Raw genomic sequence first — 25,019 nt, 5'->3', positions numbered from 1 at the left:
CTAATCTGGTGTCACTTCCTGGCTATGTGACCTTAGAAAGGTTCCTAAACATCTCTGGGCCTCACTTCCCTCACCTATAAAATGGGGATGCTAATTCTAAAGGAGATCAATCCTGGGTGTTCACTGGAAGGACTGATGCTAAAGCTGAAACTCCAATACTTTGGCCACCTCATGCGACAAGTTGACTCACTGGAAAAGAGTCTGATGCTAGGAAGGATTGGGGGTGGGAGGAGATGGGGACGACAGAGAATGAGATGGCTGGATGGCATCACCGACTCGATGGACATGAGTTTGAGTGAACTCCAGGAGTTGGTGATGGACAGGGAGGCCTGGCGTGCTGTGATTCATGGGGTCGCAAAGAGTCGGAGACGACTGAGCGACTGAACTGAACTGAATACTTTCCTTGAAAGGCTTTGTAGGAATCCATAAAATAATGTCGGAGAGTGACTAGCAGATGGCCTGGCACTTGGTAAGTATTCAATAAATGGAGACTGTCTTCTATTTCACACATTTTTCATTTGAGGAAGTGAGGTACCAAGGGGTAAATTTTTTTTTTACATAGAGGGTTAGAATCAATGCTGGTCCTCAAGTCCCTTAAGGCCCAGGCATTGACAAAGCAGCTAAGAAGTTTCCACCCACACACGAAAAGATGTCTAACATTATCAGTCTTTAGGGAAATGCAAACCAAAACCACAATGAGATATTACTTCATAAGAATGAATGATGGCTAGAATAAAAAAGATATAATAATAACAAATGATGATGACAACAAGGAGAAATTGTAACCTTTGTACACTGCTAGTGGGAATGCAAAATGTTATAGTCACTTTCGAAACCAGTTTGGCAGGTCCTCCAAGGGTTAAATATAGAGTAATCACATATACTGATGTTCCCTAGTGGCTCAGATGGTAAAGCGTCTGCCTGCAATGTGGGAGACCCGGTTCAATCCCTGAGTTGGGAAGATCCCCTGGAGAAGGAAATGGCAACCAACTCCAGTACTCTTGCCTAGAAAATTCCATGGATGGAGGAGCCTGGTGGGCTACAGTTCATGGGGTCGCAAAGAGTCGGACGTGACTGAGTGACTTCACCTTCAATCACATATATGACCAGCAATTCTACTCCTAGGTATGAACCCAAGAGAACTGAAGACATATGTTTACACAAAAACCTGTATATAAATGTTCCCTGCAGCACTATACAAAATAGCTAAAAAAGTGGAAACAACTCAAATGTCCATCACCTGCTGAATGAATAAGCAAAATGATACATGCTACACATGGAGGAACACTGAAAACATTATGGTAAGTGAAAGAAGCCAAAGGTCACATACTGTGTGATTCCACTGATACGAAATGTCTAGAATAGGCAAATCCATACAGACAGAAAGTAGATTAGTGGTTTCCAAGATCAGGGAAAGATCAAGGTTTGAAAAGAGGAGTGATTACTAATTGGTACAGGATTTCTGTCTGAGGTGATGAAAATGTCCTGGAGTTAGGGAGAGGTGAAGGCTGCACAACCTTGTGAATATATTAAAAACCATTCAGTTGTCCACTTCAGTGAGTGAATTTTTTGGCATGCAAATGATATCTCAGTTTAAAACAAAAAAGAAAGACGGCTCAATCCAGGACACAGCCTCTGTCAGATGGTGTGGCTCCGACATGCAACCCAGAAGCGGTGACTCATAGTACTGACCTGCTCCTAGGATAGCTGGAGGTCCTGGAGGTCCTGGGGGTCCTGGGGGCCCAGGGGAACCAGGTCTCCCAAAGCCAGGTGGCCCAGGCAGGCCAGGAGTACCTGGGGGTCCCTGGGGCCCAACAACGGCGTCGCCTTTCTGGCCCTGTCAGGTGCATGGAAACAGAAGAGAGAAAGCACCATCAGTCACTAGAGTCTGGTCTTTTTGTCAGGACATTGGCAAGAAGTCAGTAAACTCCCGCTATTATCTTCGTCCTCAATCCTGGACACAGGCTAGGTGGTGGAAGACTTAAAGAGCAGTGGCCTAGTCGTTATGTTGAATGACAGGAGAGAAGCCCAGGAAGCCCTGGGCTTACAAGGCCCACCGGAGGTCATCTAGTTCAGCCTTGGCATTTCACAGATGGAGAAACAGAGGCCCAGAGAAGGGTAGGGCTTGGCCAAGGTCTCAGAGCAAATTGGCAGCTGAGCTTGGAGGAGAATCCTGGCCTCCCGGCTTGCTTTGTCTTGCTCATGGCGTGTTCCAGGCCCCTGAGGGTAAATGATCTCATCATAATCTCATTGGAGACATAAACTGAATTTCTTTCTTTTGACCTGGAGAAGCTTTTCATCCTAAGAAGACCAAGCTGACTTAGGGGCTCCTTGTTTGATGAAATTCCAGAAGAATCAAATAGCCACTCTAAAATATTTTCCTCACCCTTGCTCTATTATCTGATGTGTCTACCATTAACAACTCTTTGCATTGAGCAAATTTTCTACCACTGGTGTGAATAAGGCAATGCAGTGGGTGAACAGAAGCTACCTACATGCACATGGCCTGGCCAGCTCCCTTTCCTTCATGGCCTCAGCCAGGCTCCCCACCAGTTAGCAAGTATTGGGGAGAGAGGCTGACAGCCAAGGCCTGCCTCTAGCCTGTGACTGGCCCTTGCTTCCCAGCTGCCTAGTCACACTGGGAGGCTTCCAGGAACTCTAGGATTCACTGAGGGAAGGGACTCGGAGGGGTCACTACTCACCACCAGACCTGGACTTCCCGGCAGGCCCGGTGGCCCTGACACAGAGAAGCCAGAGAAGCCACTGTTAGAGTCTCCTTTTTCTCCTTTGATTCCCCCGTCTCCATTCTCCCCCTGGAAGATCATCCAGAGAACATTCAGAAAGAGTCAGGTGAGCGAGTCTCTGACATAAGCCTGATAACTTGGAAACACAGGCCAAAGGTTCAGAAAAGCTCACCTTCAAGCTGTTCAGAAAGTGCCTCAGGTAAGCTGGATCCACAGGAGGGCCTGAAAAAGAAATGCTTTCTAAAATTGGCAATCAGTCTCAGAAGTTCAAACACCAAAGCGTCTAGGAACATCATGAGTGCCTAAACGAAATGACCTCATATTGGTTTAGCTGGTAGAGGGGACACAGCTTGGAAATGAGTCCCAGTCCAGGATCTGTGACCCTGTGGGATCCTAGGCTCTTCCCTGGTCTTCTCTAGGGCTTGTTCTGCATATGAAGCTGGAATGATGGGAAATTCTTGTTTGTCCTGACAATGTTCCATCTTGAACACGTTATCACCCATGACTGGGTCTCTCTGGAATTTCATGGAGCTTGCAGGCAGGGTGGTAATGTAATTAGCCTCACTTACTGGCTCTATTGGCTTTCTTGAGAACAAAAATCAAGGGCAATATCCAGAACAAGAGTTGGGATACCTGGTGGTCCCTGGGGTCCCTGGTCGCCTTTTTCTCCTTTTGAGCCAGGAAGGCCCCAGGATCCTTTTTCTCCTTTAACACCTGCCACCAAATACACACGTGTTAAAAAAAAAAAAAAGATAGTGGAAAAACACCTTCATTCTATATAAGACATTTCTGAGACAGGTTTTGAAATGGAGCCTCTTAAGTCCAATCAACAAACAAAAGTTTATTGAGGGTATAAAATCCTTTGCTGTAGGATGGAGAGGCAGAGGGAGATGCAGTAGACACAATTCCTGACCTTGGGAAGCTCTCAGGGAAACAGACACAGTCAAGGCAGCACCAGGCAGGATGAAATAAGTACCATCATCAAGGTGCTAGCAATGTATCATAGGCGCACACAGAGGCTTCAGTGAGCTCCCTTGGATGGCCTCATGCACGTGACTGAGACTCAATACCAAGTCAAGCACTCAGTCCCATATCACCTAAGCCTGGGCAGCACAGCGGTGTGAGGGGAAGGGAGGAATGTCCCAGGAGTGCCGCAGAGGACAGTTAAGGGTGGGAAGTATTCCACTCACAGTTGGAAGAATACCAACAGTGCCGTATCCCACTTCCCAGAGGACTTATGAGAAGCACTGTTTCTGCAGAATCAGCCTTAGAGCCTTCCCTTCTCCCCCAGCTTTTTATCTTGAAGATGGGCTCAAGGGGAGCCTCCTGGGAGTACAGAGTTTGGAAAAGGAGGCAGTGTCCTTTCCCCACCTGGATGAGTGGGTAGACACTAGAGCTTTGAACTCCTGGTTCCTGAGAGAGACTGACCAATGTGTACCCACACTCAGGGGATCCGACACAAACAAATCCAGCTCCACCTGCTCCTCCCCAAGGTCAACCTGGCACCAGAGGAAGGGAGAACCTTGAATTGGATCTGAACAAGAAGTCAGAGAACATCCTGGATTTTGTAACCAAATGTGACCAAAGACCCGTGAAGCTAGATACCATCAGGGAGACCACGACCTGGCAGGCCAGGGGTGACAGAGCTGAGCCAGAGGTCAGTATTGGGGAAAAAAAATTGGGCCTTTCCCTGTTTAAACCGCAAGTGTCCAGACTTTTCAATGAAAAAGCTACACCTGCTGTGATAGTGTGGGGACAGAGGACCAGAGTCACTGCTCGCCTGTGGCTCCTATCTCCTGGTCTATCTCCTGTCTGATGAGTGGTAGATAAGCTCCCACTGGCTGCAAATGTGTGGATATTTACAAATCACTCAGAGCCAGCGTGTCTCACAATGCATTGTGTGTATATACACCTCAGAGGGAGCTTATGAAAAACGCAGCTTCTGACCCTGCAGGTGAGGCCCAAGGGTCTACATTCCTAACAAGCTCCAGGAGTGATGATGCTGCTGGTCCAGGAACACTCTCAGGCAAAGGCCTTCTGAGCTGCTAGGGCTGCCCTGCCTTAGCTCTTGGTATATTTCACTGTAATGACTTTTTAAATGGTTTCGCCCAGCAGAGGCTAAGGGCCTGGGTGGCAAGAAGAGCATGGGACCCATCTGTCTCAGCCCAGTGAATGGGACAGCATCAGGTGAGGAGAAGCTATCAGCGGATGCATTATGAACAAACTAACACAAATGGAAAAATGGAGTGCTGGCTACTAGCTAGGAGGCTCAGACAAGATGCATAAAATAGGCAGCTGCGTGACACAAGCAAACAGAGGTGCCCTTGGTTCAGCCTTGGTTCAACTACCACCCCTCCCACAACGCAGTCAGACTTTTCAGAGCACCTAGTTTACACCCAGAACTGGGCAAATGGAAACCACCTCTACAGAGACAGGAGGGTCAGGAAACATCCCAGGGAAACATAAGGTGAAGACAGGAGTGTGTACCATGAAAAGTGATGAGTTCTGAATTCCCAGAATACGTGGTACCAACCTAGAGAGAGAGAGAAAGCCAAGGTCATACACTGTAAACCCTGTTCTGGTTTTTTTATGCACAGGGAGCTAGTACCCTGTCCCAGGGGCAAGGGACAAGCTTGTGGAGCTAGGTTTGCCTTGGATATTGGAGCCCCCAAAAGCCCTGAGCTCCCCAGTGCCCCTCAATGCAAAGCATCTCAGGGCTTCAATTGGCAGGTGTAGGGGTGGGGGTGCATCATGTAGCTGAGCCAGGGTGAGATCTATGGGCTGAACAACTTGGCAAAGGGAAAGATAAGTCATGGCAATGTTGGTCTGCCCAACCATGAGCATTCTTGGCCTCCTTTCTGATCAGGTAGGACTGACTCATATGAGAGGTCAAGTGATGGTAAGTGATGTATTCAAGTCATGAACCTGGACCAGCCGTTAGCTTTGCTACCATGTGTAATCAAAGATGAGCACCCGCAGTTGATAGTGGTGATAATTAATAAAGAGAAGTTATCATTAGATTGGGGTGCTATTCTGGACTTCCCATTAAGTGCCAGGGGTTAGAGTAAAAGCTGTTCAAGATAATATTCCTTCACAGTTCATCCCCAGTTTCCTGCATTTCTTCCTTTCTTTTGTTTTTTCTTTTTTAATAACAGAGCTATCTGCCACCTTCCTTTTATAAGCCCACCTCCAGCTTTTCCCAAGTTAATATGTGAATCAAAATGATCCCTCTGATCCCAGATCCTCCCATACTTTTGGGTGGAGGGTCACAAGCTGCTCAGGTGTCACCAACAGAAGATGTGGGAAAGGGACAGTAATCTTCCAGGAAAAACATTTCTAAGTTAAGGACAAAGGCAGTAGTGCCAAGCAGGTATCTTACAGCTGTGTTGATAAAGTTCCTCCACTCCAGGGGTGAGCTGTTAATTGTTATGGTATTAGAAAGGGGATGAAATGAGAAGAAGCCTGTGAAATGCTGGATGTGAGAGGAAGCATTTCTTATTCAACTGTCCATTTTGAGAGCTGGTCAAGAAACATCCACACTCAAGCCTGCATGGTATCCAGCCAGGCAACATGAAATAAAAAACAAATGCTCTTAGCTCATCTCTGGCTTTTTAAGAGTAACATCATGACCCCCAATGGCCATGGTCACTGCAAACGATCCTAGCATAGGTCACAGTAATTGCAGTAGCGTTATACAATACTCGAGTTTTCCAAGTTCTGTCCCACGGTCAATCCATTTGAAGCCTGATATCGTTTGTTGGGAGGGGCTTTGGGCACCAATTCATAGAAAGACCTTGCCTCTCTAGGCTATGATTCCTTGTCTATGGTGGGAGGCAGCCATCTCTCAGGTCGCCTTACACAGGTAGGTCCCTATACAGGTGGGTCCCATCCTCTGCCTTCGAGACCAGAGTTCCCAGGCCCTGGGTGGCAGAATTGATCGTTTCAAAGTTTAGACGTGGACAGATGTCTGGGAAAACACTCAAACTGTGTCATTTTAAAGCCCTTGACCCAAGTCTCATCACCACCCTTACAGACATCAATTAAGAACCCGCTTCAAAGAACCTTTCTAAATTGTAATTTGCAGGCTCCCGAGAACAGAGGCCACGCCTATCTAGTTCACCGCTGCAGTTCTAGGGCCTCACATGTACTTGGCATTCGTAAATCTTTGATAAATACTTGTTGAGTGAACGATTATGTTCAGTGACTAATGCCTGTGCATGGGGAGAGGCCCACCCTCCCTGCGTTTCCCCACACAAACTAGACCCTCCTCATATGGGTGAGGCCTCAGGGACAGTGCACTGACCAGTGGGGTGAACAGGCATGTGCCTGACCCCTCGGGGTACCAAGGAGTGCCAGGGGACCTGAGTGATGGCCCAGCTGTGTCCCTCCTGTGACCTCAGACAAGTTGGTGAGTTGGTCTGAGTCACAATTTGTTTTGTCATTACAAAGACGGAAAGGAAGTCCCCCCTCTCAGCATTGTGTACTGTGCAGAAACATGACAGTTAAGAAAGGACAGTTATAGATTTTAGCCTGAAGCTCCCAGTGTGAACATCACTAGTCAGAATTGCCTTTTTATTCTCCTCTGTGTTTTAAAGTATCTATTTCCCCCTTTTTCATACTGCTCCAAGCACGAAGTTAACATGTCCACATGAAGATAACAAAAGACACTGCTTTTTGATTGCAAAGAAACACTGTCCACATGTGTGCCCTTAGAAGCCCTAATATGATTCAGAGCCACCTACTCACTTGAAGACATCAGAGAGAACACTGACAGAGTGGCTCAAAGCGAAAACTAAAAACTTCTCTTCTCTGAGTTGCTTTCTATGCCAAAGCCTGCTCTTTAGGGCCATGACTGTTTGCTACTTACTGGCGTTTTGCAGTGTGGCCGGACTGGAATTGGGAAGACAGCCTGTTGGAAATGAGAATGAGAGGAGGGATTGAGGACACCCGCCTCCAGCTTAGGCCAGTAGGGGACCATTTCCCGCTTTCCCAGGAGGTCACTCTGCCTTCCCACCCCAACTTACTCCTTTGATGTTAATCACAGCTCCCGGTGTTCCTGGGGGGCCTGGAGGACCAGGTAGGCCAGGTGGACCCTGAAGCGGGGCGAGAAAGGCCATTCCTGAGTTTGGGTTGTGGTAAGCACAGAGGCAGCTGCAGGGTACTTCCCCAGGGTTTGGAGGCGAGGAAAGGAGGGTCTTCTAAATCCGACTAACTTCCCATGGGTAGGTCAGCCTCTTCCTGAAGCATGCCTACCTCTGTGTCCTCACTGCATCTTCGCAACAGCAGAGCAAGCATCACTGCTGGTTTACAATTGGAGGTAACAAGGACCAGAGAGGGGAAGTGACCTGCTAAAGGCCATGCAGCAATTCACAGAAGAATGGAGACTGGAAGCCAGATTCTGACCCCCAGAGCAGTGCTCAGCGGATACAGAGCCCACCACCTCTACCAGTGTATCCCTCATATGGAGGGAGTGGTGGGGGTGGGGCCTTGCTGGGATACGGCGCCTGAAAGGGCCCCTCATAAATGTAATGATAAACACCAACTTCTGTTAGATGGCAGAGTCCATGGCAGAGCCAGGTCAGCCTGGCTGTGAAGCCATGCAATGTTTTCTCTGCCAGTCCTGGAGCCCAAGCTGCACCTGAAGTAGAGGTGGCGGAGAGGGAGGCTCTGACCGTAGGTGAGAGGCGCCCGGCCCATGTGGAGGCTCCACGTGATCACTAGACTGGCAGCACTGGTGTCTGCTGTACCCGCAGCCCCAAGGGCTTGGTGAGTGAGTCAGTGCCCAGTGATTCAACACCACCTCATTTCTGCAATTCTGGGCATACAAAATTGGAGACCAATTCTGGAGACCAATTGGAGACCTCCTGGAGACCAGGAGGGACAGACAGCATCAACAACATACTTCAAGCTGCACTTGCATGTAGCAAATGGGGGGCCTCCAGCGGGTGACTAACTTCTACAGGCCCTACTTTCCTTTTGTGTAGAACAAGGACTCCACAGAGTGTCTCTCAGGAGAGCTATTATCAAGACTGAGATCCTGTCCTCAAAAGCACCAATAAACACTGGCTTCCTTATCGCAGATGCGGGACACTAGGGATGTTCCAGGGTCTGCCATCTTGTGAGGCTCTGTGTACGCAGCTGATTGAGCTTCTATGTTCTCTCAAGAATGCTCACCAGCCCCACCCCACCTATACCAGTGACCTATGCAACCCCCAGGAATGTGTAATGCAGGAAAGACCTGATATAACCCGAGTCAGAAGTCCTGGGATTTGAAACCAGACTTCTTGAGGATTCCCAAATCATGTTCTCCCACCCTCCTCTGGGTCTGGACGAGGAAGCTTATGTTCCACTAAGGTGGATTTGGTGCAGGACCTCCTGAGAATGAGCCTGAGGACAGGGCTGGGCTGCAGATCTTTGGAAGTGGCAGCAGAGGAAGAAGAACACTCCTGAGCAATTTGTCTGCTCACTTGGACCTGGGACCCGACCAATCCTCCTCCTGACACTGGCCCTAGGGCTGCATCCCTGGGTGTTGTGGGGCTGGCCCTCTGGTGTGGCACTTACCGGGATCATGACCCCTCGATCTCCTTTGGCGCCTTTGAGGCCATTCAGTCCTGGGCGACCCTGAAACCCATGAGAGAGGCCTTAGTAAACCCACAGGACGGCCTGGCCCACATGTCCTTCTTCCACATGCAGTCTGAGGAACTCAGATACCTACAGGTCGTCCAGGGAGGCCAAATTCTCCTTTGTGTCCTGGTGGTCCTTTGGGTCCCTGGAGGCAAAGTATATGCCAGATTAGAAAGAGAAAAATATATGATGTCACTTATACATGGAATCTAAAAAAGCCAAAATAGTGAAAAAAAAAAAAAAACAGTGTAAAAGGTGGTTATAGGCCAGGAGGGTGGGTGAATAGGAGAGGTCTAGCTTAAAGTACAAACTTGCAACTAGTACAGCTAGGTCCTGGAGAGCTAACAATGCACAGTGCAGGGAATACAACACTGTATTATAATCCTCAGACTTGCTAAGAGTCTAGATCTTTATTCCAGCCGCAAAAAGAAATGATAGTTATGTGATGTGAGAGAGCGGCTATCTCTACAATGGCAATCATATTACAATATATAAATGTATCAAATCAACATGCACACCTTAAATGTACACAGTGCTGTATGTCACATATGTTTCAACTAAAAAAAACCCAAAAGAACAGAAACTAAAAGGCCAGGGAGCTGGGAGATGTCCAGCCTACCTTTGTGGGCAGTGGCGACAATGAACCACTGCCAGGAGTGTGGAGGACAAGAACCTACGAGGTATCCACCTGCCTGGCTCCTTGGCCGCTGGTCTCTCTGAGTCCAGCTAGACCCACTTGCTCCATCCCTCCTACAGGCTCTACCCCATCGCAGACACAGGACCCAACCTTCTCAGCCAGTCAGGAATAACAAGGAAACAAGAGGTCAGGAGCCCCAGGCCTCAGCTCCCAGGGAGTTGTATGCTGGGCCAGCTCAGAACGTGGACCTTTGCCTTCCGTCTTATGTCCCACGGCTCTCCATACCCCCTGCTGGAATAATGGAGCCCAGACCTACTCCTCATGTCAGCCCAGTCCAATAATCTGCTCCAGGTTTTGGTTCCTGCCTTGCTCCCACCTGTCCCTAAGGGCCAGAGTCTTGGCCTGGCATCCCAGTTCTCCAGATGAGCCCCTGCCCATGGACCCCATTCCAGTGCTGGCTTTCTGTGTCCCCTTGCTCCCAAAGACACTGCTCCACCCTCCTGCAGGAGCCTTCATGCCTTCCAGTGCCTGGGATGCATACAATGCATGATCTCCTTCTAGAACAAGTTCTATGTCCAATGGACATCTCTTTTTTTGAAGCTGGGTCTGTCCTGTCTCCCAGGGGAATGACTGGTTTAACCCTGGGACTTATCAAGCCACTTCTTTCTGCTCTAATAACATGTTCATCCATGCCCTGAAAAAATGGCAAATAGACTGTGTTGAGACAGGCTATGTATGCAAAGTGCTCAGTCGTGTACGATTCTTTGAGACCCTATGGACCGTAGCCCACCAGGTTCCTCTGTCCATGGGATTCTCCAGGCAAGAATACTGAAGTGGGTTGCCATGCCCCCTCCAGAGGATCTTCCTGACCCAAGGATGGAAAGCAAGTCTCCTATGTCTCCTGAATTGGCAGGTGGGTTCTTTACCACTAGCACCATTTGGGAAGCCCTAGTAAGTGGTTACGGAGAATGCAATGGCAAGCCACTCCAGTACTCTTGCCTAGAAAATCCCATGGATGGAGGAGCCTGGTAGGCTGCAGTCCGTGGGGTCGCTAAGGGTCGGAAACGACTGAGTGACTTCACTTTCACTTTCACACATTGGAGAAGGAAATGGCAACCCACTCCAGTGTTCTTGCCTGGAGAATCCCAGGGACGGGGGAGCCTGGTAGGCTTCCATCTATGGGGTCACACAGAGTCGGACACGACTGAAGTGACTTAGCAGCAGCAGCAGCAGTAAGTGGTTAACCAGTGGTTAATACAAAACTCTCCCAGTTTTCCCTAGCCTGCAGCTAGGACCAAGGACGCCTTTCCAGGGCATCCATTCTGCCTGACTTAAGGGACCAAACTTCCAGATAGTCAAGCTGGATTTAGAAAAGGCAGAGGAACCAGAGATCAAATTGCCAACATCCATTGGATCTACGAAAAATCAGAGAGTTCCAGAAAAACATCTACTTCTGCTTTATTGACTAGGCCAAACCCTTTGACTGTGTGGATCACAACAAACTGGAAAATTCTTCAAGAGATGGGAATACTGGACTACCTTACCTGCTTCCTGAGAAATCTATATGCAAGTCAAGAAGCAACAGTTAGAACGGGACATGGAACAATAGACTAGTTCCAAATCAGGAAAGGAGTATGTCAAGGCTGTATATTGTCACCCTGCTTATTTAACTTATATGCAGAATACATCATGTGAAATGCCAGGCTGGATGAAGCACAAGCTGGAATCAAGATTGCAAGGAGAAATATCAATAACCTTAGATATGGAGATGACACCACCCTTATGGCAGAAAGTAAGAAGAACTAAAGAACTTCTTGATGAAATTCAAAGAGAAGAGTGAAAACGTTGGCTTAAAACTCAACATTCAGAAAACTAAGATGGCATCCGGTCCCATCACTTCATGGCAAATAGATGGGGGAACAATGGAAAAAGTGACAGACTTTATTTTCTTGGGTCCAAAATCACTGCAGTTGGTGACTACAGCCTTGAAATTAAAAGACGCTCGCTCCCTGGAAGAAAAGTTATGACCAATCTAGACAGCATATTAAAAAGCAGAGACATTACTTTGCCAGCAAAAGTCTGTCTAGTCAAAGCTATGGTTTTTCCAGTAGTCATGTATGGATGTGAGAATTGGACTATAAAGAAAGCTGAATGCCGAAGAATCGATGCTTTTGAACTGTGGTGGTGGAGAAGACTCTTGAGAGTCCCTTGGACTGCAAGGAGATCCAACCAGTCCGTTCTAAAGGAGATCGATCCTGGGTGTTCATTGGAAGGACTGATGCTGAAACTCCAATACTTTGGCCACCTGATGTGAAGAACTGACTCATTGGAAAAGACCTTGATGCTGGGAAAGATTGAAGGCGGGAGGAGAAGGGGATGACAGAAGATGAGATGGTTGGATGGCATCACTGACTTGATGGACATGAGTTTGAGTGAGCTTCGGGAGTTGGTGATGGATAGGGAAGCCTGGTGTGCTGCAGTCCATGGGGTCGCAAAGAGTCGGACAGGACTGAGCGACTGAACTGAAGGGACCAAAGGCCTTAGAAAGTCCTTTGAAGGATGCACCTTGGAGGTTACGCACCATTCATCAAGGACATGTGCCTGTTAGAGCAATGTGAGCTCCTTTCTCCCCAGTCCAGATTCAGCTTTCCCACATTCAAATCCTAGTGTGCAATTTCCCAGCCCCAAATGTTTCAGAAGAATGAAGGTATTCACTGGAGGCAATGAGGTGTGCTGGGAAAAACCAGGACACAGACTCTGACAAGTTTGGTTCAAATTCTTGCTTGTTATTAACAAGCTGTGTGGCAGTGGGCAAGTTACTTAACTGCTTTGACCTCAGTTTCCTGGTCTATAAAATGGGCATTCTGACATTCACCACTCAGGGTGGTGAAAATTAAATGAGATGATCTGTGTTGTCCAACCCATAGTGGATGTTGCATGAGTTTTCTTTGTTCTTTGAGGAGAAATATATGACAGGGAAGTTTAGGGTTCATCTGAAGAGAACTGGTAGTTTAAAACTGCTCAGAAGTCTGAATGAGTTATAGGTTCCTGGAACAGTAAAGCAAGAAAGGCCCAACCATGTCATTTTGTACTCAGTCAACACCCTCACTTGCGGATGGGAAAACAGAAGCCCAGAGAGAGAAGAGGACTTGTCTGAGGTCATACAGCAAATGAGCAGCAGATCTAAGACCAGAAGCCAAAAGGCCCAGGTTGCCTGGGCAATGGTAATCTGTAGCTGACAAGACCCATGGCACAACTGTGGGGCTCACCACCATCTGCTTCCCCACTTCCTTCTGGACACACAGCTAGACCAAGGTCCCCTACCATCCACGCCACTGCCTCCTGCATCAGTGGAGGCCAGAGGTGGAGCTCATCATCTTCCATGGTCTGTCACCTCCCCAAGCTTGGCCTGCCAGCTGGAAGATGCCAGTGTGAATCTGAATCCACCAGACAGTGAAGTCACAGGACACAAGCACCATGGGCTCCCGAGTCACTGCTGGGAGGGGAGATACCCAACTGGCAACCATCACAGCGGATTTTGTAAAAGTCAGAACTAAGCCATGACTGTGCTAAACCACTGAGATTTTATTTAATCGCAGTCAGCCTACCCTTGATACATTGATACACACATTGCCATATCATTTTTATTTTCACAACTCAATCGGGTTGAGCCAAAGTACGATAAATGCTTCAAACCCCAGTTTAGGGGCAACATGCTCTGGCTTACCATTGGTCCCGGGGCTCCGTGCTCTCCAGGTTCACCCTAGAACAGGGAGACAAAGACCTGTTACTCAGATGAACACAGTCAGCAGCAGAAACAAAGATAGGATTTGAAGCAGACATGTGCGTTCAGGGTTTGGTAGAATAATTACCTTTTGGCCCCTCAGCCTTTCCAGAGGAACATCTCCCGTCAGGATGGCACCCGGCTCTCCCTTCTCACCCTGTAATTCAGAGAACCTTCAGATGAAGCTGGGCCTCACCTCGCCACCTTATCCACAAGCTTGCCGCCATGATTTCTTTGGCCTTCAAATCGCCTCTCCACCCCCACTGCCCTGACATGACCTCTTGCTGAAATATTGCACAGCCTCCTAAGTGGTTAAATATTGTCTACTCTGTTGCCTCTATGTACTTCAGCTACTGTCTGAAAGCACAGATCGGGGTCCTGCAAGCCACTCCAAGGCTCCTGCTGCTGCCTGCTCAGCATCCCCACCTTAATTCTCCAGGAACCTTAATCCTCAAGGTCCACCCCACCTCTGGCTGTATGCTCCCCGCTGAGAACCTTTGGCTCCTAACATTAATATATTTGGTGGCTTGTGTTCCTAATAGCTCAACTTGAGATCTGTTCTCCCCTAAAATCCTTATTCTTGTTAAAATATCTAAAATTGGGAAAGCCATGAGAGCATGATCAGTGGAGGCCTCTCTCAACACAGGGGTCCTGAGTCTCTATGTGGAATTTTGCCTCCAAGCTCCAGGCTCCTGTACAAACACTCACCTGATCAGGCAAAGTTATCTCAGTTGCTTGGACATAGGGGAGACGGGGAGACTGGTGGCAGGGACACAGAATCCTGCCTCCAATCCTGCACTCTGCAGGGCTACCTACCATCCCAAGAGGCTTTCAAGAAGATACATGTCCACAGAAAGGCCAGGGAGAGGAGCCATTCAAGGCTCTGGCTCTGAACTTCAATGCTGGCTCCTGAAGAGCTGGGCTGGACCACACGGAAGTCTCCCTTCAACAGGGCTGGAAGCAGCCAGGGCAGTGGCGCCAAAGCAATCCAAGCAGCCTCTCCTCTCTGTCCCCCATGCCCACGCTTGATATTTGGATCTTACCACTCAACTGATGAGGAAAAGCAGTCCTGAGCACGCCAGCAGCAAGAAGAAGTAAGCACAAAAGCATTAGAGGTAAAGCCAGAGAAAGTGCGTTTGCCGCAGAGGTCAGAGCAGAGCTGTCTGGGTGCTCTTCCCAGTTTTCAAGGTGGCAGGGGATTGGGGCAGCGATGGCAAGTAGGTCCTCCTAGATCCACCTGACCTTGTCACATGGAAAACAAAGTGTTTAAAGCAAGAGCTGATCTGATTTGACCAAGCCTCCTAGCAAGCCAGAGCTGCCCTGGCTCCACACCCTCTCTGCAGGCCCAAGGCAGCAAAAGGCACCCCAAGATAAGGTCTCATGTAGTGTTAAACTCAGACCCAGCACACTGAACCCTCCGCCCCCTAAACTGTGGTCCAACAGACCCTAGAGACTCTCTCCGCTTCCTTGGGGCTAGTGTGAAATGGTTCGGGAAGTGTGAAATGGTCCTTTCTCTTAGAGACGCACCCACCTTCCCTCACACCCCAAGGCAGGCTCAGAGTTGCTCTTGCTGGCTTTGTCCAGAGCCCTGTTACAGCAGTAACCAGTCTCTCTGTGGCTCTCTGCATGTCTGTTCCTCACATCTTATCTCACTGTTCCTAGCGCCTAGCATAGGAACCTGGCTGGTACATCAAAGGGAATGGCTGTAAGCAGGATGAGTATACAAATGGATGGATGAACAAATGAATCCAATGCATAGTCACTGCGGTCTGTTTATGAAAATGTTACTCTCCCCTTACCTATAAAAACCAACTGGGAAATCAATTCTAAGAGGCAAATGTGGAAGGGTAAAAAGGTCATTTCAATGTCCTAGGAATCTCAGGAAGTGCTCTGCATGCTAAATATTTATTCCAAAACTTCTGGACCAAGACTGCTAACCAACTGCAGAGTGCCCCAGCTTATAATAATCATGATAATTTAATAGCATAATAAGAATTTCTAAATGTTAGCATTCATTGCATTCATTACTCATGCATCCTTTCATCCAGCAAATATTTTGAGTGCCATTCATGTATCAGGCACAGTGCTAAGTACTGGAGCCACAGAAAGGGAAGTGGACGTGCCTGCCCTCGGGGAGTGCACATTCTAATGTGAGAGTCCAGCGGAGGCAATTAGACTGAGCACAGAACTCGTGGGAAGAGCATTCAGGGGAGTGTTGGCTGAGTTCTCTTTCCAACTATGATGAGAATCTATTTCTCCATGCACCACACCTGCACCTTGGAGGAATCTTGAGATCATGAAAGTGAACAGCTGGGGAGTGGCTGCTACAAGACACAGTGTTTCTTCCAACATGATGAAAATGTTCTATAATTAGGTAGTGGTGGTGGCTGCATGACCTTGCAACTATACTATAAATCACCGAATTTCACAATTGAAAGGGGTGCATTTTATGGTACGTGAGTTGTATCTCAAACTTTAAAAAAGTTAACAGCTACTTTCAACCCATTTGAAATATTTAGCAAATTCTCCCACCCACATACCTGGCCCTTCTTACCTGTTCTCCTTTTAGTCCTGGAAATCCAGGCACGCCAGTGTCACCTTTTGGACCTCTCGGGCCCTAGAAGGAGTTATTGGAGAGTATTTGGTTGTTTGTAAAAATTAAAATGCTTTAACTAAACAAAGGTTTCTTTCTTTTCCCCCCAAAAGTAAAAGAACACAGAGTGCCAGCGGAAGTCACAGTTACGATATTTTCCTAATTTTAAGTGGTCTGGAAATTGTGGTCTGGGGGAAGGAAGACAGCATTGAGTGTTAGGAGCCCTAGAGGCCCCATTTCTCTTTGAACTATGGTTTCCTGCAATGGGCATCACTGAAATGGCCTTGCCTGCTGCCTCTGCTTACCCATGGGTCCTTGGGGCTGTCCTGCAGCCCATTTCCCCCATCATGCATCCCCCATGATTCCCACCCTTTCTCTGGCTCCTTACTACCTAAGGAATGGGATCCAGACATCCTAGTCTGACACCCAAAGTGATCCCAGCTGGTCTCGGCACTTCATCCTCCACTCCCGTCACTCCACCAGGGGTGAGCCTGTCCCCTAGCCTCTCTGCACCCACCCCCAACTCCCACCACTGCCTCTACTATTCCCTCTGCAGAACCAAACTCTGCACACCCGGTCAGAGGTGACCTCATCTCAACTCCAACAGACATTTAAGATCTGTGACAATGACTCACACAGCCAGACGTCTGCCCCAAAAAAGGGTTTCAACACTTTTTATGAAATTTAGCTTTTTACAAGTCCCTTTCTTCTGCCTTAATGCTGTGGCCCTCAAATATTTGTTATTATTTTTTAGCAGGGAAACTCTTTTCATTCCTTTTTTCAAGTAAAGTCTTAAACAAAAGCCCAATATACAAAATACATAAAATGGAGCCTTGTTGGGGCCCTGGATCCTGCTTATTTGGCCCCCTCCTTACTCTTCAAGTGGTCCCAAAGGCTCCTCTGGGAAGCCCAAGGCTCCCCTGGGGACACAGAAGCAGTCATTCAGAGGCAAATGTGTCTGGAACACAGTCTGGTTTTGGAGCAGCCAAGCTGGGCCTGGAGCTCAGAGGTCTCGCCTCTTCTTCCTAACTAAGAGGTCTTCCCTGTGGCTGTCACTCTCTCCTGATTTTTAATGTCGAGGTCTGTATTTTTAGTGTCAGCATAGCATATGCTCCTTTACAAAAATAGAAAACTTCAGAAAATATAAAAAAGTAGAAAAAAAACACCACTTATAATTCTACCATCAATGACAAATTTCTATTACATTTTTTGATAAATTTCCCTCATCTATCCTGGAAACAGCACACATGTCACCAGTGGCATTTAGGCCTTTTCAGAACTGCACTGTACAGAGAAATGGTGCAGATTTCCCTCTGGAGCCTTGGGCTTCAGAGCAGGCTCAAACATTTAGACTCAACTGGTCACTTCCTACCCTGAGATGCACTTTCACCTTCCATGGCGGAAGCCCCATAGCATGGTACAGACTACTAACTACTGGACTTCCAGGCTCTGATTCCCCACTTTCCACCCCCCATCACCACCATCCTCTCTTTCTAGGAACTTTATCTACTCTGACTCTCAGTTCAGTTCAGTTCAGTTGCTCAGTCGTGTCCAACTCTTTGCGACCCCATGAACCGCAGCACACCAGGCCTCCCTGTCCGTCACCAACTCCTGGAGTTCACCCGAACTCATGTCCACTGAGTTGGTGATTCCATCCAACCATCTCATCCTCTGTCGTCCCTTTCTCCTCCTGCACTCAATCTTTCCCAGCATCAGGGTCTTTTCAAATGAGTCACCTCCTCGCATCAGGTGGCCAAAGTATTGGAGTTTCAGCTTCAACATCAGTCCTTCCAATCAACATCCAGGGCTGATCTCCTTTAGGATGGACTGGTTGGATCTCCTTGCAGTCCAAGAGACTCTCAAGAGTCTCCAACACCACAGTTCAAAAGTGTCAATTCTTTGGCGCTCACCTTTCTTCACAGTCCAACTCTCACATCCATACATGACTACTGGAAAAACCATAGCCTTGACTAGACAGACCTTTGTGGACAAGGTAATGTCTCTGCTTTTTAATATGCTGTCTAGGTTGGTCATTACTTTCCTTCCAAAGAGTGAGTGTCTTAATTTCTTGGCTGCAATCACCATTGGCAGTGATTTTGGAGCCCAGAAAAATAAAGTCAGCCACTGTTTCCACTGTTTCCCCATCTATTTGCCACTCTGACGCTAGCTACCTAAAATGATTGATTCATCTACTCGCATTTATAGGAAGCCAACCATGGGCTCCACCTCTGGCTCTGGCTGGCCCTAGGCTAGAAAGAGATGAACAAGACCCGACCCTCTACAAGCTGATCATGGTACAGTTGAGGAAAAAAGAATAGGGGCATAAATAATTGTTATTCAAGGCAGAAAAGAGGTGAAAATAAAACCCTTTTATTTACTCAAAGGTGGGAACAATCACTCTAGGTGGGGGCAAGTAGGAAAGGCTACATAAGCAAGAACTACTAGAGCTCAGCTGTGCAGATGGTGAGGAACAGCATTCCAGGTGGGAGGAACAGAATGTACACAGCCACAGGGCACAAAGGAAGATGGCTACGGTGGTACTCACTGGGAATCCTGGCAGCCCAGGCATGCCCTCAGGACCCTGTGACACAGAAAGACAAAGAGGCAGCTCAGGAGCAGCACTTCCAGGCCAGTAGGAACCTGCACCTCAGGGGCTCACTTCCTCTAGCACCTCCTAAAGGCCCAAGCATGTCCCCACCCAGTGGGACTCATGACCCATTCCACAGGGGGAGGAACCATGCAGTCACACAGCTAATTAGCACGGAGCCAGGAAATGCCCAGAAGCCTGGAGCCTCTGCACCCCCAGTCAGGACTCTGGGCTCCATAAATCCCAGCCTCCCCAACCCCCACTCCTCCTCCTTCTCGACCTCAGAAACCCCTGGGCAATGAATGCAGTGCTTGACCTTCACAAATATTCTCAGAAGTTCCCAAACTCAGGAGTGGGCCCCAAAGTTGTGCTGGGGTATTTGGGGTCAGCAGTGGGGGCAGTTGGTGAGACAGTTCTCTTCCCTCAGCGAGAGGGAGAATTTTAAATGGCCAGCTGCTTTAAAGGCTCTAGGAAACAGAAAATTTGTGGTTCACTCCACATGGTGCCAGGACACTTTTTCCTCCAAGCCCAGTTACCCACATATCTATTAAAGGCATAAGAGTTTGGCAGAATATACATACAGAGATATAACTGAATGACAACAACTTTCCCAATGTACAGTCATCCCCGGGTATCTGAGGGGTACGGGTTTCAGGATCCCCTGTGGATACCAAAATCCTCAGATGCTCAAGCCCCTTACATAAAATGGTCAGCATATAACCCATATACATACTCCATATACTTTAAGCCATCTCTAGATTACTTACAATACCTAATACAATGTAAAATCTATGTAAGTAGCTGCCAGCATGCAGCAAATTCAAGTTTTGCTTTTTAAAACTTTCGGGATTTTTTTTCAGTCTTTTTTTAATCCAAGGTTGGTTGAATATGTAGATGCAGAAGCAACAGGTACAAAGGACTATATACTAATATATATATATATATAGTATACAGACTAAAATAGATGAAACTGAAAGTCGCTCAGTAATGTCTGAGTCTTTGCGACCCCATGGACTGTACAGTCCATGGAATTCTCCAGGCCAGAATACTGGAGTGGGTAGCCATTCCCTTCTCCAGGGGATCTTCCCAACCCAGAGATTGATATAACAGACTGGAAAGCATAAGGGTGCAACTGGGAGGGAACTATCTGAATAGGAAATTCTTGATCCTCCCTTCGAGATACCCTTGAAAGCCTGGATTTGCCAAAGAGAAAGCCAGGGATTGAGACAGAAAGAAGATTCTTGGGGTGGGAAAGAGAGAAGGGGTACAGGCAGACAAGGCCCAAGGACTCAGAAAAGAGATGCCAATTCTTAGATCTTAGGCTGTGTTTTGCTTTAGAATGAAGTCACCTAATGCTCTAAACTTCCAACAATTAGAAGAAAACTTTGTGAAATGACTTTTGCTTTTTTGCTTTAGGGTTTGCTTATTGGGGTGTTTTGGGTGATTGTAGCAGAAATCAAGGAAAGGGAGCCCCATTAGATGTAGGGAAGAGACAGTGCCACGAACAGAGGCACATGGCAGGGGACACTGGCTCTAACGGAATCTCTCAGATATTTGGTTTCAGGATATATATTGCAAGAGCCTTGGGGAGAGAGCTGAGTTTTCCCCAGGATGTGGATGGCAGGGGTTCAGGCCAACCCCACTGGGGCCTGGGAACCCAAAGCTTTCAAGGCCAGAGATCTTTCCTGTCTCCCCAGCTGTCACCAGCAGATGTGGAAGATGCAATGGGAATCCACCACACGGGCTGCAGGAGGAAGTGTCCTTCCTCTGAGGTCCTAGTGTGTCACACACCGACTCTGTGGACTTGAAGAAATGAGGTAGCTTCTTTGTGTGTTCCTGATCTCTAAACGGGGCCAGGAAGACTGAAGCCAGTCACATTCCCTCTGCATGTGCCAGTTTCCCCATTAGCAGTAGGCTCCTCCCCTTCTGGGAAATGAGACCACGTAAATAAAAGCAGGCCCAAAGCATTGCTCAGTCATCAATTAGCTTGTTAGTTATGATTCTCTGATTTCCATTACACATATTTCTGATGCAAAGGACTGGAAGCTTCCACCGCATTGGATAAAACTCCCAGCACAATCAAATTAATGTTGCAGCAACTTCTCAGAGACACAAACTCTCTTTCCATTCTACTTTGAGACATTTAAGCTCTGTGCTTCAGGAGCCCAAATATTCCAAACCCACCCAACTTAGTTTCAACTGGGGCATCTGGGTAGGACCCTCATTCCAGGGCAGCTGTGGATACACACCGGAGGCCCGATGAGCTCAGGAATGTCCGAGAAATTCATGAATCCTTGGGTGATGTTGGTCAAAGACTGAAAAGAGAAAAATCAGACAAAGAGACAGAGGGTGGCGCATATTCTCCCTTGTTCCTGGCAGTGAGGCTTTAACTGAAGTCACCCTGCATGGCAGATGCAGGCAGACACTGACAACACCCGCCCACTGCCAATACACACACTCCACCCACTTCTTAAGGTGGCCCTGAGCCACATTATCACTTTTCTCTTTTGATTAATCTTAAAATTGCACAGTATATGAATGTCTCCTTTCTTGTATAATTTTAAATATTAAAATTTTATAAATTTTTATAATTTAAAATATATACATAGTGAAGGAGATAGTGAAGGACAGGGAAGCCTGGCATGCTGCAGTCCATGGGGTCTCAGGGTTGGACACGAATGAGTGACTGAAACAATTAATATTATATTTATATTATTAATATACAATTATAAATTAATAATACCCACAGAAAATAGTGTTGTTGGTGTGTCTGTGTGTATTTTATGTGTATCTGTCCAAGTGGTTATTTTATATAAATGGTACCAGGCTATATGTGTTATTCTTCAACTTTCTGTTTTTACTCAATCATATGACATGGAGGTCTTTCCATGTGGAAATTTTCAGTATGAACATATTAGCAGGTTGCCAAAGAGCTGTCTAAAGGGACTGTACAATTTACTTCCAATAAAGAGAATTTTCTATTTCACCACATCCTTATCTACATTGATAATTTTGAATTACACTTAAAAATCTCTAGTCTTTTTTTTTTTTTTCAGTTATTTGGGACTTTTTGTCTTTCTGTCATCTACCAGTATGATGTTACTTCTCTCATAAGGGCCACGATTTTTCACAAATGTGAGGTTCTAAGGTCTAGTGGGCTGCGATTGGGTCCCAGCCCACATCCCAGTCTTCTCTACAAATTTCCATCACTCTCCACACACCCCCATGCCCATCAGCTCCCTGGGCCTTGGATACACCCATGTTTTTCTATTCTGTGCTTTGGCTCTGAGAGTCCCGACCCCCTGAGTTCTGGAAGTCCTGTCCTCCACGCCTACCTGGTAAATCCTGCTTAGCTTTCAAGTTCCTCTTCAAAGATACTTCTTCCAGAAAATCTGTCTTGATTTCTCATATCCTAAACCATCTTTCCTCCCTGTTTCCCCCATTTATGCTCCTCGCCTGTCGGTTACAGCTCTGTTGTACTTATTTTCCCCACTGCAAATGCTGCCAACCAGAAGAGAGGGTTGGGGACACACTATGTGAGACAATAGCGGTATCATAGTAGGCACAGACAGATGGCCCATGCTGGCAGGTAGAAACTCCAATACCAGGTGCCAGCTACACGCCCCCTGCATAACTAGCAGCCCTGAAGGAGCTGAAGTTGTGGACAACCCTCCCTCCCCTTTAGCAAAGTCACAAAACACAAAGCCATGCTCGGACCTGGTGATACTCACACTAGACAGGACCTCGATGCGCCCTGGTGGCCCCCTGGGCCCAGGGGGTCCCACAATGCTGGCTCCATCCATCCCTCTGTCGCCCTGGATATAGCAGTGAGAGGGGGAAAAAATTCACTGTATATGGAAAATGCTCCTAGAACCGGGATGAAAATCTCTCACTCCTACTACAGATCTATGACCTCACCTTAGGTCCCTGGTCTCCTTTTTCTCCTTTGGGACCCTGGAAAAACAAACAGATATGCTTTGAATTTTTCTCTATTTACTTTGCCCACTTGCCATCTATCCTTCCATCTTGCCATCTCTCCCTAAGTTCTCACAAGGATTTTATCCCTGATAATGGTAGCAAAAGATGAAGGGCAAATTCCCCTTATGGAGTCAGAAGGAAGGAACATCTCAGACAGCGAGAGGAACAGAGGTCCTCTCCCAGCACTGGCTGAGTGTCCTCTGACCTTGAATCTCAGAGCCCTCTGCATCTGGGAGGTGGGGGAGGTCTTCTTATTCAATCATGGAGGGGGCAGTGATGCTCTCCTCTGTGAGGCTCAGCTCCTCCTGTACTAGTGTGGTCAGCACTGGGTACCACTTGACAAACATAATGAGATCCTGGGGACTGGTATTCTTGAGAGAAGTATCATAGCAGAAGATGGACCACACCTCCCTGGGGCAAGATGTAACAGCCAGGAGACCTGTTAGGATCATGGGATTCTGAAATGGGGCAAAGTGTGAGTCTTAAAAGGGAAGCAGAAAGGAGGCAATGAAGCAGAGATGCTTGATAATTAGGGACTGGGGAGAGAGAGAGAAAGATAATTTTCAAGTTTTCCCATATTATATCTTGTGCAAAACCTCTATGCTTTTCCTCAAAGAAATAAGCTATAAAGAGCACCTGGTCTCCCCACCACACAGCTGGAAGTTGGAGGCTCAGAGAGTGTGAATTATTGAAAGCAACAGAGCAGGACGGCACCCCACAGCTTCCCCACTTCAGCATGACAATCCTCAAAGTGAAGGTTTCAAAAGTCAACCTACACTTGAAGCCGTTGGCCGAGAGATGGACTCATGTAAGTGCCTGATGCTTCCTGAGCCCTCGGTATCCTAGGGAAGGAAGAAGAAGAAGAAGTTCAGATCTGACTCCCAGACACCTCCTTGTGCCAGGTATGGTGCTGGGATCTGGGGCTCAGCGGGGAACCAGCAGCACCATGGCGTCCAGTTAGTTGGCTTTTCCAGTCATCCATAACACACGTTGCTCTTTAACCAGAGGGATGAAGGAAAATACCTCAAATCCAAGTCCTGTTGTACATCCAGGGCCTGGGGGCCCAGGGGGTCCAGGAGGCCCCGGGGGTCCCATGACCCCAGGAGCGCCAACTTGTCCATTTTTCCCTGGGGGTCCTGGTAAGCCTCTGTTGCCGGGATCACCCTGTGAGGAAGGGGACAGGCTGACTATCTAGTCTTGGGTTCATTCATGGAAGGAACAACATTCACACCTGAGTCAGAAAATTGTTCTTTGAACTTCATTAGATGGATGGATTCTCTGATTGGTGCTGCTTAATGGTACAGAAACAGCCATCTTGCCAATTGACATTTTACTTGGAGATAAGCTGATGGCGCTCATTGAATGATTTGGGTGGAGGGAGTGACAAAGGAGAAAACCTGGCAGGTTATACACTCTCCTCCAGCTCCAGCTGTTCTGCCTTCCCCAAGCAGTTCCATCCAGATGTTTTTCTCTGATCCATGACATTTACATGTTTAGTACTTCAGCTCAACAGTTCAATTATACTAAACCCAGACAGACAGGAAAAAGGAGGAGAAAAGTTTTCTTTTTCATTTTTACCTTTTCACCAACTGAGCCGTTAGGTCCTCTAGCTCCCTGAAAAAAAATGATGGTCAATTAATATATCTTCCATTAGGTACATTCAGAAGAAAACGCAGGATTACAGACACTTAAGTAACAGAACATTAAAATGGGACTCTTCCTGTGCAGTTTTGACTGATGTCTCAAACCTGAGCCCATTACAGTAATTTTGAGTTTGCTAGGCAGGTCATGCCGAAAGCTTGTGAAACCCATTTTTCAACCATTAGTTCATTACCTACCTCAAGAGTGAAAAGCAGAAGTTGAAGATGAACCAGGGAAAGACTGTAAAGGAAGGATTTCCCTGGAGAGCTGTCAGTGTACTGAGTGGGCCCTCTCCCCACCCTCCCACAATGGAAGTAAAGGGGTGCCTCTTCTCCTCCGAGAAAAGGGGCTTCAAGAATTTGTATTCCCTAGGCTTTTGGAGATATGTATATAATGGCTGACTCTTCTGGAAAAATCTAAAGACCAAAAGC

General features: G+C 47.4%; 1 protein-coding gene across 1 annotated transcript in view; it reads right to left on the bottom strand.

Annotated features, from left to right (window-relative positions):
- The window catches only part of COL15A1 (collagen type XV alpha 1 chain), a 105,474-nt gene that overhangs the window by 11,792 nt on the left and 68,663 nt on the right, over nucleotides 1–25,019 (bottom strand). Inside the window, exons 16-34 of the mRNA XM_055427133.2 lie at nucleotides 24,526–24,561; nucleotides 23,971–24,111; nucleotides 23,724–23,789; nucleotides 22,888–22,923; nucleotides 22,701–22,784; nucleotides 21,219–21,284; nucleotides 18,928–18,963; nucleotides 16,344–16,406; nucleotides 13,878–13,946; nucleotides 13,733–13,768; nucleotides 9,460–9,513; nucleotides 9,306–9,365; nucleotides 7,769–7,837; nucleotides 7,612–7,653; nucleotides 5,232–5,277; nucleotides 3,378–3,458; nucleotides 2,917–2,966; nucleotides 2,703–2,813; nucleotides 1,693–1,837 (exon numbers count right to left, since the gene is read on the bottom strand). Of these exons, the coding sequence (XP_055283108.2) occupies nucleotides 1,693–1,837; nucleotides 2,703–2,813; nucleotides 2,917–2,966; nucleotides 3,378–3,458; nucleotides 5,232–5,277; nucleotides 7,612–7,653; nucleotides 7,769–7,837; nucleotides 9,306–9,365; nucleotides 9,460–9,513; nucleotides 13,733–13,768; nucleotides 13,878–13,946; nucleotides 16,344–16,406; nucleotides 18,928–18,963; nucleotides 21,219–21,284; nucleotides 22,701–22,784; nucleotides 22,888–22,923; nucleotides 23,724–23,789; nucleotides 23,971–24,111; nucleotides 24,526–24,561 (1,291 nt within the window). The remainder of the gene's footprint in view (nucleotides 1–1,692; nucleotides 1,838–2,702; nucleotides 2,814–2,916; nucleotides 2,967–3,377; nucleotides 3,459–5,231; nucleotides 5,278–7,611; nucleotides 7,654–7,768; nucleotides 7,838–9,305; nucleotides 9,366–9,459; nucleotides 9,514–13,732; nucleotides 13,769–13,877; nucleotides 13,947–16,343; nucleotides 16,407–18,927; nucleotides 18,964–21,218; nucleotides 21,285–22,700; nucleotides 22,785–22,887; nucleotides 22,924–23,723; nucleotides 23,790–23,970; nucleotides 24,112–24,525; nucleotides 24,562–25,019) is intronic.

This window comes from Moschus berezovskii, chromosome 7 (genome assembly GCF_049115385.1).
Source record: "Moschus berezovskii isolate FMDL1 chromosome 7, NW_MosBer_1.0, whole genome shotgun sequence".
Taxonomy (NCBI): Eukaryota; Metazoa; Chordata; class Mammalia; order Artiodactyla; family Moschidae; genus Moschus; species Moschus berezovskii.
This window is presented reverse-complemented; position numbering and strand designations above follow the sequence as displayed.